The 12,454-nt window shown below is 39.2% G+C and overlaps 1 protein-coding gene across 2 annotated transcripts in view; it reads right to left on the bottom strand.

Annotated features, from left to right (window-relative positions):
• Positions 1–12,454, bottom strand: part of XRCC4 (X-ray repair cross complementing 4) — a 137,066-nt gene that overhangs the window by 19,363 nt on the left and 105,249 nt on the right. The window contains exon 8 of one of the 2 annotated variants that reach the window (XM_044446277.1): positions 2,457–5,204. The exons of the other annotated variant lie outside the window; for it this stretch is intronic. Coding sequence (XP_044302212.1) covers positions 5,093–5,204 — 112 coding nt within the window. The 3' untranslated portion in view covers positions 2,457–5,092. Of the gene's footprint in view, positions 1–2,456; positions 5,205–12,454 lie in introns of those variants that run through there. 2 annotated transcript variants of the gene reach the window in all.

Here is a 12,454-nt window from a genome sequence, read left to right as displayed (position 1 = left end):
GAGACCCCTGGTTTAAACCAATAGTTTATCACATAAATGCATTAAAATAAGCAAATTTAAATCAACCAAAATTGCTGCTGCTGATGATGATGATGTCAGTTAAAATCAACCACTAAAATCAATTATTAAATAGCTGGAAAAGAGGAATGTCTTTGCGAGGCACCGAAATGATAGCAGCAATGGTGCCAGGCACACCTTTCTGGGGAGCCTATTCCAAAGGTGGGGTGCAACCAGGGAGAAGGCCCTTCTTCTAGCCAACATCCCCCTTACCTCTCTAGGGGATGGTTCCTTGAGAAGAACCTCCTCACTCAATCTTAAAGGACAGGTAGGGACATAGGGAGAAGGCAATCCTTCAGGCATCCAGGACCCAAGCAGTTTAGGGTTTTATATGTAAGTACAAGCACTTAAAATTGGGCCCAGACTTCCACTAGTAGCCAGTATAGATGGTATAGAACTGGTTTAACATGGGCCTGTACATACTATATGCATATTTGCATATTACACTGTGATAATGCAAACAGCTTTAATGCCATATCTTTGTGGAAGAATAAATCTCTATTCTCAGATAGTAAATTCATGGTAATGATTCTATAGCTCATTTAAAATGAAACAGCATAGTGTCAAAAGCTAGCTGATGGTGACCCTGTAGGCATATGTCATTGATCAACTAATTACTATGATTGTAAAGGACGGCAACCCCTGGAAACAGCAAGCGGCTGACTGTCAGGACAGATACACTGCATATTTAAACAGCTGAAGTCTGCTGAATGAGAAATTGCCATTTGGCATGGTTCTTTGTGCCTCTTTTGGGGAAGGTAGCATTTATTGCATAGTACTATCATGGGAAAGAAAAAAGCACATTTTCATAGACTGATATGCAAAATGTACTGTCTTTGGGCAACTCTGCATTGACTCTGTGGTTATGAAAAGCCCAAGTGATTATTTAAAAGAAAGGTAAGGCAGGAATGGGGAAGAGTGAAAACATGCTCAATTTCTGATTTTGAGAGATACCCCCAAGCTGAATTCCAGTTGCTTTGCAATCAAATTACCCCTTCAGACAAAAATAACACAGAATTGATCATCCAGCTCAAATGAAAGCATCTATTTCATTCACAAAGGGCCTGCAAATGGCAGAGAAAAAAGCCAAGTATCTGTAATTCTCCTCGGAGATAAGTACACCTCAGCCCATAGATTTCAGTGTATTTAGACAAGTCTAAGTTTGCAAAGGATTGGTCAGAATAAATCTGAACACCTTAAAAGAAACTGCAGGTTGCTAGGATATACTGAATTTGTGGTTGCAAATTTAAGTCTAGGCACCAGACTGTTCATTCACAAATCCAGAATCTGTCTAAGAGCTAGAGATCTTTTTGTTCCCCACAAGGATGTGCATTTACAGGACTTGCTCCCATATATGACTTTCAACCTAAAATAATATTGAGAAATGGTTGATCACAGAATATTCTTGAAGTGTATAACAAATCATTCAGTATTGTGAGCCAATAGGGCATAAATCATTCTTATAGAATTCAATCTTATAGAATGAATCATTCTTATAGAAAGATTTTCTTTTATTTTCAATGTAGTGAAATTAGAAGCATTCCCATGGGGGGAGAAAGTTTTTTTTACAGGAAAATTGGTTCTACTTTAACCCTCTTTTAAGCTACAAAAACAAAAATAGGGAGTGCATATGAGAAATAGAATTGTTTAATTGCCTAAATTCTCCCCCATCAAAATTCTTTCAAGAAAGATTTTCTCCTTGGTCAAATATGCTATATGCTAAAAGCTAATACAAAGAGGTTTTTCAAAGCCAATAATAATACATTTTGGAAAATGAGTTCCAATGTGCTAATAAACCTCTAAGTACAGAAGTGGCAGCAGGTGTCTCTAATAACATATGATGTAAAGATCCATTTGAATATCAAAGAACATATTGAAATACTTTCAAAATTGCAGCCATTCAGTTGGCATAAATTGGGGAGGGGGAGAGAAATTTAATAACTCCCCTACCTCAATGCTTTCTTACTTTCTCTACAAGTAAAAACACTCACAAATTACTTGAAATGAATGGGCCTTATTGGGAGACAAGAGTCAAAAAAGGAACATTAGTACACCGTTATGGAACACTTGCTTCATTGTTTGTGCTTTGAAACAATTTCTTTAGAAATGACATCATCAGCCTTAAGTAAATAACTGTACTTATAAGTCTTTTTATCTTATGCGTAAGACATGAAAGAGCAAAGCAGGAGCATTCATGATGCAACCAGCTGCTTTTAACAGCCCCTGATCACTTGTGCAGGTCAACAGACCTTCTGGCCTCTCCTGCTCTTGTTCTGCTCCACCCAATGCTAATGCAAGGAAGAAACATAATGGGTGATGACTTATGCATAACTCAAAAGATATGCTAATTTATAAACACAGATGCAAATTTATAAATTATAATTTAAACAGAAGTATAAATAGGCAAAGGTGACCATGTGACCTGTGAACTCAGCCTGCTGTCCAGGTGCTGATGACGGAAATTTCAGCACTCCTGGCCTGTCTTCCAAGTTTCTTTAGTTTAGACTCAAACAGGACCCTCTTCCAAGCAGAGCATTGCCCTTTGTAAAGTAGAGCAAATGTCCACCCTAGAGATAGTCAAGGATCATCCCTGCAGTTTATTTACCACAGATGATTCAAGGATTTTTTTCTGTTGGGACAATAGTCAGTGGACGATCGTATTGAGAGTGTGGTAACTCATGCAAATAATCTCAGCAAACTTGGATATTTCTCAATTTTGCTATATTAAATATTTTTGGCATCTTGTCACACATTCTGACACAGCAATGCTGTTTACCACTAGATGGTGAAAAGTTATTATGAGACACTGTTCATTTCTTCCCATTACAAGTTTTCCTGCTAGCGCTTTGACAAATGAGCGTGTTTGAAGAGCACATTTAGCTCTAAAGCGAAACATGAAGGCACAACTCTCTACTTTGAAATCGCAGGGTCCCAAATGCAACATAGAAAAGGAACAACATTCATTTATTCATTAGTGGATACTTCCATACTCTACTGAAATACCTTGCATTAATACACACAGAGAGCAACACAGCTTTGAAAAGCTCATCATTTTCTTACAGCAAAAATAAAAGCTATGAACAGAACAGTTACCTTAGGGGTCACCTCATCCCTGCCTAGTCTTTGTGAACTTTTGAAGATGTGATAGAAACCACCCTCTAGAAAGTGCTCTCCAATAACATTAGATAAGCATCCACAGTTTGGGTCTTTAGATGCCTGTTTAAGACCTTTCTAAAGTATGATCTGACTAGTACAGTTATACTTTTATTGAGGAAGACTGGTTAATTTATTGTATTTTGTTGTCATATAGCCATTATGTTCTTTGATAATTGCACTGGAAATGATATACCAATTGTGTAATAAAGTAAATAAACAACTGCAATAGTTTAAGAATACCATAATGACTTCAATTAACACAATAAGTTTTCTTGGGCAATAAGAGGTTTACCCTTGGAGAAGAGCCTAATGCTGGGAACAATAGATGGCAAAAGAAGAAGGGGATGACAGAGAATGAGGTGGCTAGATGGAGTCACTGAAGCAGTTGGTGTGAGCTTAAGTGGACTCCAGGGGATGGTGGAGGACAGGAAGGCCTGGAGGAATGTTGTCCATGGGGTCGCGATGGGTCGGACACGACTTCACAACTAACTACAACAACATAAAAGCATAACCCAGCACTCTTTTAAAATGCAATATAAATAGAGATGAAGCCAAACTCTGTTTAACAAATAAAACATGATCATATTAAACTTGAAAAGTGAAAGTGGATTAGTGTAATTATTTTATCTTATTTAAAATTATTTTAGGCCACTGTTAAGTGTTGAACCCTCTAAGTTAAAGGATTGATGAGCGAAGTTTCAAAAAACAGAATCCAGTTGTTCAAAACCATGCTATAGGTTAGATGACAATATACAGGAACTATATTGCCCTCATTTATACATACTATCCCCTCTCATATAGAAGCTCATCTTAGAGGAAACAATGGCCCAAGCACAAAATCCTAGTAGGCCTCATGCAAGTGACTTGCTATTCTTACATCTGTTCTGACTACTGCAGATCAGGGATGTGAACAGTCATGAAGGCACATTCTAGATATTCAAAAAGGTGCATCTTTCCATCTTCAAGGCCCTGCTCTCCCGTTATGAGTATGCATGCATGTGTGCATGTATTCCACTTAATGCCATGGATAAGCTTTGTTCAAACTGAGCTCCCTGTAAGAGCCTAGGCCCAATTTCTTGCATCTTCACTTTGAGAGAATCTCAGGTAATAGGGCTCAGAAGAATCTAAGCTTGAGATTCTGGAGAAGTGTTTCCAGTGCAGCAGGTAGAGTAAACAATTCGGGTGAGGGGAGAGAAATGGCCCAATGGCCTGATAGTCTAAGGCAGTTCATTTACTTCATATGGTTCTATCTAAGGGACACGAGAGGTGGGCTTAATTTCAATCCTGCTCAGTATCTAGGCATCATTTCTGTGCAGATGGGAAGGTAAGGTTGTACTATTATAATAAAACTACACTGAAGCTTCCTGTGGTCAGAAAGTCAAAGCTTGCAGCATGTTCAAAATCCAACACAATGGTATAACTGAATAATGCAAAGTGCACTATACAGCAGCTCTGCTTGCGCATAGGAATGTTTAAACTCTACCTTTAGACAACATTTGCCTATGTGTCCAAAAGCCCCTGTAAAGGTCAGGGGGGCCTAAGGAGCAGCACTCCACGCTTGGAATACTGTCCAAGAGAGTGTTTGCAACCCACCCGTGTTTTGCAGTCATGCTTTATCCTTTATCAAGGATCCCACCCGTTATGTATACACTCCAAATTAAAAAGCAGCAAATGGTTTTAATGATCTGGTTTTGCCTCCAAACAGTGTCCAGCAGGAAGTGGGAATGCCAGATCTTCAGCCGAGATAAATCCATGCTAATGTTACCAGGAGAGATATTCACAGTAAATTTGGCTCTGTCAGGTGCTAAACAAAATGGGTTGTATGTGATTTGGAACTCGTCAATAATACAAGCCAAGGTAAGCAATGCAGCAGGCTGGACTATCTTCTGTATGAAACAAAATAGTGGTAAATGGGGTAGTTTCCTGCTAGTGCAGAGCCGTTTGTTTCACTCTGATGGTAAGTGACTATAACAGGACGACAGGGATGATTTCTAGAGAGAGAGAGAGAGAGAGAGAGAGAGAGAGAGAGAGAGAGAGAGAATATAAGATGCTGTACATTACCACTGAAAACACAGAACACTTTGCAAATACTAGAAAGGCCAGACTGCCTTGGACTCCCTTAGGAGCCATAGCCAACTTAGCCTACATAATTTAGGTTTGCTCCTGCTTAATACATGAGCCATCAAAAGGAACCCAATTATGAGCTCACTTTACAATCACAGAAATGTAGAAGGTCAAGTAGGCCTCACATTCAAATATGAATGGGCAAGCCTGGTTCCTAGCACTCTTGATAATGCCCAGTTGACATTCACAATGCCACAACACACTGTTATGTGTGCTAAACTGCAGCTATACATTTTGGACAGGGCTTGTTCTGACATCTGCTATGTAAAGCAGATGTAAAGAACTGATATTATTACTTTACTGTTTTTGTCAGTTCAGAGTTAGGGGAGGGGGAAATTAACAGTATCATATCAGAAACATATAACTTAATCTTCTACATAAAATACCTATTGAACACCAATGGGTTGTGAATGACTTCTTACCTAAGGGTGCAATGGGTAAGAAGCAACTGTGGTACTTTTATCTTTTAGCTTCAGGGTATACAGATTTTTAAAAAACAGAAAGAACACTTGCCATCAGCTCTATTGCATCTTAGAGCAGTGAAGCAGGAGGGAGCAGAAGTGAAGCAGTGAGGGAGCAGGAAAAACCCTCCCTTATACATAGAGCAGGATATAAGCTAATGCCCACTGCCAGAAATGTAAATTAGTCATATCAGAACCTTACTCTGCATAGTTATTACACTGCATTCCTCTTTGACCACTCAGAGGGCTGTATTTCATTTTCTATTAAGATTTATCAATCCCCAATTGTTTGTGAAAGGGGGAAAGGTGACACTAATGGCTTTCTACTTCTCTTGGATATTATATCCTATGTGAACTATGTCATTAAAATGTCTACGCACACTGTATTGTTTGATTCTGTTGTGGCAACTACAGTATTTTCCATATAGAGAGTCCTAAAAGGAATATGTGAATCCTGTGTAATTTCTGCCACAATGCAGTCATTAAAAAACTAAATAATTGCACATACACAGAATTTTCAGAACTTTGAATTTTTGTCAATAAAATAACTTGCTAAACTTATGGAGATAATTATTGGATTGGGTACCTGGGAAATCTGGGTTTTAGTTTCCATTTGGCCATGAAGCTCACTGGGTGACTTTGGGGCAGTCACTCACTCTCAGCCTAACCTACATCACACTTGTTCTGAGGATAAAATGGAGCTATGGAAGTGGTCTTGGGATCTCACAAAGGGAAAAAAGTGGCATATAAGTGAAGTGTAATAATAAAATGTGTGGGATATCCAAACACAAATTCATTGATCACACTTGCAGTATGAACATAGCAGTGTGTATTTCTGCTGTGAGACTAGGAACCATTGGATAGGGTAGCATAAGAACAAAGGAGAGGCAGCCATGTTGGATCAGACCAGAAACTTATCAAGTCCACCCTTCTATTCACAGAGTGATAGATGAGATGCCTGTAGAAGGCTCAAAACAGAACAATAGCACACTGGCACTTTTATACCCCAGGAAGGAGTATACAGAAGGATCCTGTTGCTAATGCTACACATTATATATAGTCATTGTGGCTACTACGAAAGAATTTTAGAAAAGCCATGCTACTTCAGACCAAGGATCCATCTAGTCCATCATTCTTTTCTCGGTGGTCGACCAGCTGTCCATGGGAAACTCAGAAGCAGGACATTAGTGAAATAGCACCCTTCCACCCATGTTCCACAACAACTGGAGTACATTCGCATACTGACTCTGATACTGGAGTGAACATATAGCCATCAGGACTCATAGCCACTGATAGTCTTGTCCTTTATGACTTTTTCTAATCCACTTTAAATCTATCCAAGTTGGTAGCCATCACCAAGTCATGCAACAGATGTTTCAAGTTCAAAACCAGAAGAAATATCAAATATTTTATTTTTCACTGAATTCTAATGTCTGAGGAGCTGCAGTCCTGATTTTCAGGAACAGTAGCTCATAAATATTCCTTGGCATGCTTCGTTTCCAAGTCTGAACAAGCAACGTATATTTCAAAAGAAACAAATCTTGGCATGGCATGCAGAAATAGTTAATGAGATACATGTAATGAGGTCAATGAAAGGGCCTGAAACTGAGGAAGTAATATGAGACGTGACCAGAATCTATTCCAAACTATTATTGGCAAATATGTATAACTTTCTATGTAACCTGAATGCTGATTCATGTATTCCAAGGTAGGATGCAAGCAGGTGTCAGAAAGACAGATAAATGTGCATTATCTTTCTCTACAATGTAACCTCCTTCAGTGAGGCTTACAAAGCTTTTAATGTACCATTTAAAGTATCTTTGTAAGCCTATCTCAGGATATGGAAGAAACATTTCTACCACAAGCCTGGTGGCCTAGCATCTCAAACTATATATGAAAGGATGGCATGAATCAGTGACACATTTGGGACTAGGGATTGGAATGGAAGATTTTCAGTAGGAATGTTTTTCAAGGATATAAGGTCAGCTCTTAAGAAGTCATGTTAAAGATATTGATCCAGTCTTTGCAGGACTTAGAGTCAAGGCATGAAATATTGATAACAAACAGTAATCAAAGCAACTGTGTAAGGTGGGAAGAGAGAAAAGAGACAAACCACCTATGGTTGGTCTGTGTTTTATATTTATGAACAACGATGACATATAGCTGCATAGTTGTCAATTATCTGAATTCTGATTTGCATGTGCTCTACATTAAAGTTGTCAAGAATCTTTAAAATGTTATAGTTAAATGGAATAACTGAGATTCATAACATTTATTAGCTAGCTGATCTCCAGCTGTCTTTCATTTCAAAGTCCTTTAAATGATGTTTTGTCTTGGAAAGGAACGTTGGCACAGACTGACAAAAGCTTTTCAAGTTTGTAACAAAGTTGTGGCTTTGCTGAATGAAGCCCCTTCTCTCTGACTAACAGCAATTCCTGTAATGCTTTAAGGGGAACTTGCAAATTTCCCAGTCTGTGCATTACATGGAAGTTGCTCATGTTCTCTGTAGCTGCAAGTGCATTTCATTAGAAAAACGAGCTCATTAATGTCAAAAGCCACTCTAAGGTTACAACCCTAAACACTTACCAGGGATTAATTCCCTAGCATGAAATGGGACTTACCGCTGCTGACTGTGGCTTGAGGAGCATCCTTGGGAAAGGCACTCAATCAGCCTCTCCTCCACAGAGTCTACTTTCTCACCACCATTGTTATCAGCTGCTATTACTCCTCCTACTTGTTCTCACCATGGCTACCACTACCAGAGTCAGTGAGCAAGCAGGCAGTTGCATCTGCTCCTCCTACATCCCACTACCACTGTTGAAGCCAGAGACAGAGGCAGGTGAACTTTTCAAATAGCGTTAAATTTTGTAGAAGGTATGGAGTAGCCAAAACCACAACTACAGAAAAATTACATAAATTTACTGTCAACAATGAAGAAGTCAAAATTGTGAAATACTTTGTATACCTTGGCCTTATTGTCCATAGTGACTCCCTATGGTTTCTTTTGTAGATCCATCTGAAGAAGCCAGAGAATAAACATAGGACCTTCTGCATGTGAACCTCAGCTGAGCTATGGTCCCTCTTTGTTGTTGAGACCCTTCAGTTCGAGGATGATTTGTGAGAAAAAGCCATCAAATTAATCTTTGGAGGTTTTCTGTTTTAAATGACCCCTCAAATGATACCAGGGGTTTCAGAAGACAGCATCCCATACACAGGAAGGATTTGTGAGGGATGGGCTACAGGGCTGTGCGGACTACTCCCACTACCTTTCTTCTCCTAACACCTTCATACTGAGGCACCTCTACAAGTACATCATTCCATGCATAGGATCCATTTGCATGCTAACAACATATGAAAGTCTAAACCTAGCCTATGTGGCCCCACAAATGTCCTCCCACATTTCTTCAGTATATGGGGCAGGGTGGGTTGATGTTTGAGTGTGTTTATATGACTGGCCATTGCAAACTTAGGAAAGAAGTTTACACAGGGTAGCATTTGACTAAATGTTTGTGGATCAGCTGTAAAAACCCAGCATTCCAATGCAATCTAAATTAAAGAATTTTGAAAATCTACACAAAAGGCTCTCTGACACTTTTCAGTGCATATTTTTTCAAAGTGCTTCTTTGTTTTGTAGTCCATATCCCTTGAAATCCTTCTCGTAGTGTGTCTGAGTTAAATATAAATATATACATATAATATATATAGGGTAAAATATAGAGTAAAATATAGCAGCATGGCACAGGGGTTTTTTTTGTTTTTGTTTGCCATTTTCTTCCATTTTTATCTTGCAGCTTTCTCAAGTAATTATATTATCCAAGATTTAGCTCGCTCAAGATACTTATCAAAATATCTCTGGTTATCATCTTCTCCTACTCTAACCCATTGCTTTTTATCTTGGTATAAACATTTTCAAGAGATATTTGGCCTCTAACATACCTTCATTTCACTATTTCAGACTAGCAAGCTATGGTTTCCCCAGACATACAGTTATGTCACAATTGCTGGTGGTGAGGGGGAGGGGGGAAGAGAGATAAAGAGAGAGATGACCTAATTATGATTTAAAGGAATACTAACATCTCCAAAGGAAAATTTATGATAAGTTGTTGGTAATATCATAGTAAATAAAAAAATCCAGAGACCAAATATTATCAGAACATTAGCATATTTTCCTTACTACTTTATTTGATCTGTATCACGCTGAAACTGCTAGATGTGTATCACATCTGTGGCACTGAGGACAGCAGAAAAAGCTTTCTTTATTGCCTCCACTGGATCCTGAAGCTGTTTTGTATCTTTTGCAGTTAAATGGTGTTGGATCCCATGAATACTTGCTGTGATAGGCCAAGGCATATGGTGACGGGATATAAAAGTTTTAAATAAATAAATAAATGTATGCAAGACATATTAAGGATAAAATCATCCAACTTCATGCCAACTTGGGAAGCCAAAGGTGATACAACTTCAAATAAGGTGTCCACTGCTCTCTCTGATCTGGTTCTATGGATCATTTTCAGTGTTTGAGGCCTGACAGTATGTTTGATATGGTGCATCCAATTAATTGCCTTTCTTACCTTTCCCTACAGGACTAATTTGAACAAGACAGACAGGATTGTCCAGGTGTCTCTGGTGTGTGGGAAGGGTAGATGTCCAAATGCATTGCTGTGGGAAGGGTAAATGTCCAATATCTTTAAGGAGGCAGCAGTGCCCCTGCTTTTCAAATCTGCATAGGACCCAGAGATTCTTAGTAACTAATCACCAATATCCCCTTCTTAAAGAAGATATTTGAGAGGGTGGTAGCCTCGCAGCTTCAATCACCTTTTGATTAAACTGATTAGACATACCTTCCAAGTGTGGGTTCAGGCCTGGTTTGGGTAGTGATTCATCCTTGGCCACCCTGACAGATTTCCATTAGCACAAGAGAGACAGGAGGAATGCCACTCTTTGGATTCTCCTTGTTCTTTCAACAGGTTTTTATACCATTGACCACAGTGTCCTTCTCACCAGATCTTTGGGTTGGGAGTTGGTCACAAGTACTAAAGTCATTTCCCAGGTTCCTGTCCAGAGTTTGGAATTGGCTGGCCATTGTTTGGGGTCCACGGCAGTTAAGGTATGGGCTCTTGCAGGCCCTCAACCAGCATTTGGTGCAGGAATGCACTGAATGAGGGCCCATAAGCTAAAACAATCTTGGCAATATGCTTCCCTTGTCCAGGAACTGAGGACACTGCCTTCTGCCTGGTGCTGCTCTCTCTTGTGGGAAGAGGTTTTTGAATGGAGTTATAAGTGGACAGGGATGGCCTGGCCCTTGTGATACATGTACCCACCGGTAACCAAAAGATTGGAATTTGGCAATGCTCTCTATATGGGGCAACCTTTGAGTTTGATTTGGAAGTATTCGCTAAAGCAGAATTCTGTGGTTCAATGCCTAGTGGGACAGCCTACCAGAAACATGGCTTCTGAAAGGGATGCATGGGTGCCAATATGCAACTAGGCCAAAGTGATTGGTCTAACATAAAATGTTTAGCATCAAGGTATTCCTCTCCCTTATGCAACTGCTTGGATATGAAGACAATTATTGGAGATGCTCTCTTGACAATCCTGTGGTTTTCTGAGGTTAATACATGCTGATTTGAGAAGGATTCTTGATACCTGTACCCCAAATGTGGAATTCCCTCTCCACTCATAAAAAGGGTCAGAACTTTAGGAGCCAAATAAAGAACCCAAGATTTTTGACTGAATCTGTGTTCTGGATGCCTTATAAATAGTGTTTCTGCTGTATCTGTGTTTCTGATTGTCACCATTGTATGGTTTTATTCTGTTTTATTATTTTTGTGCCCTGCCTTGGAAATATTATATAGCAAAAAGTGAATAATTCATTATATAAAGAAATAACCAAGTAAATGATTAAAATACCCTTTACTTTCCTGATACAAAGTATGGCTAATTTTTGGAATTGTGGTTACACTGCATTTGCTTGAACACTGCTGCCATCATGACAAATTATTTCTTACTTCCCACGGAGTTTCTTCAAGGAACAGGTACCTGTTCAAGTATTCAAGAGGAGATGCAGCTCTCCTTTTTAATGCCATGCTGCTCCAACTTTATGGCCTCACCCTGACCTCCATCCTCCTCTTTCACAAGGATAATTTGCCTGAGTAGTGTGTAAGAGCCTGTGGAGCTCCTCCTATCATCTTATTTTCATACCTTCTGCTACACCTCTATTCTGACTCACTGTTTACAGGAAGAGTAGTCCTTCACAAGCTCACAGAAATAATACCCAATATTGGAGATGGATGTGGAGAGCGCTGAAGCCTTACCCAGCATGCAAGGGTTTGCAGTTGATAATTGCAGTTGCTAAGACTGGAAGTTAATTCAGACAAACTAGTCCACTGTTTTTCAGAGCTGAAAGGTGAGATTCGTCTTCTTCTAGATCTGAAAACTGGAATGCCTGAATATCCTCTCCATAAAACCTCACCCTGTAACATGCAGTACTTTATTAACTAGGAATTAAGAGTTGGATCTCAATGTTACTCCCATGTGCCAGGTGTTCAGTATAAGTCATCGCTACTTCAATTTTGGCCTTTATTAATTTTGACAACAAAATTGCTTCTATGGCAAGTTACGTTTATGAATCTGGAGAAGCAATCTCAGTGTTCCAG

This window comes from Varanus komodoensis, unplaced genomic scaffold (genome assembly GCF_004798865.1).
Source record: "Varanus komodoensis strain SLA01 unplaced genomic scaffold, ASM479886v1 scaffold5, whole genome shotgun sequence".
Taxonomy (NCBI): Eukaryota; Metazoa; Chordata; class Lepidosauria; order Squamata; family Varanidae; genus Varanus; species Varanus komodoensis.
Note: the sequence above shows the minus strand (reverse complement) of the source record. Positions and strands in the feature narration are given on the sequence as shown.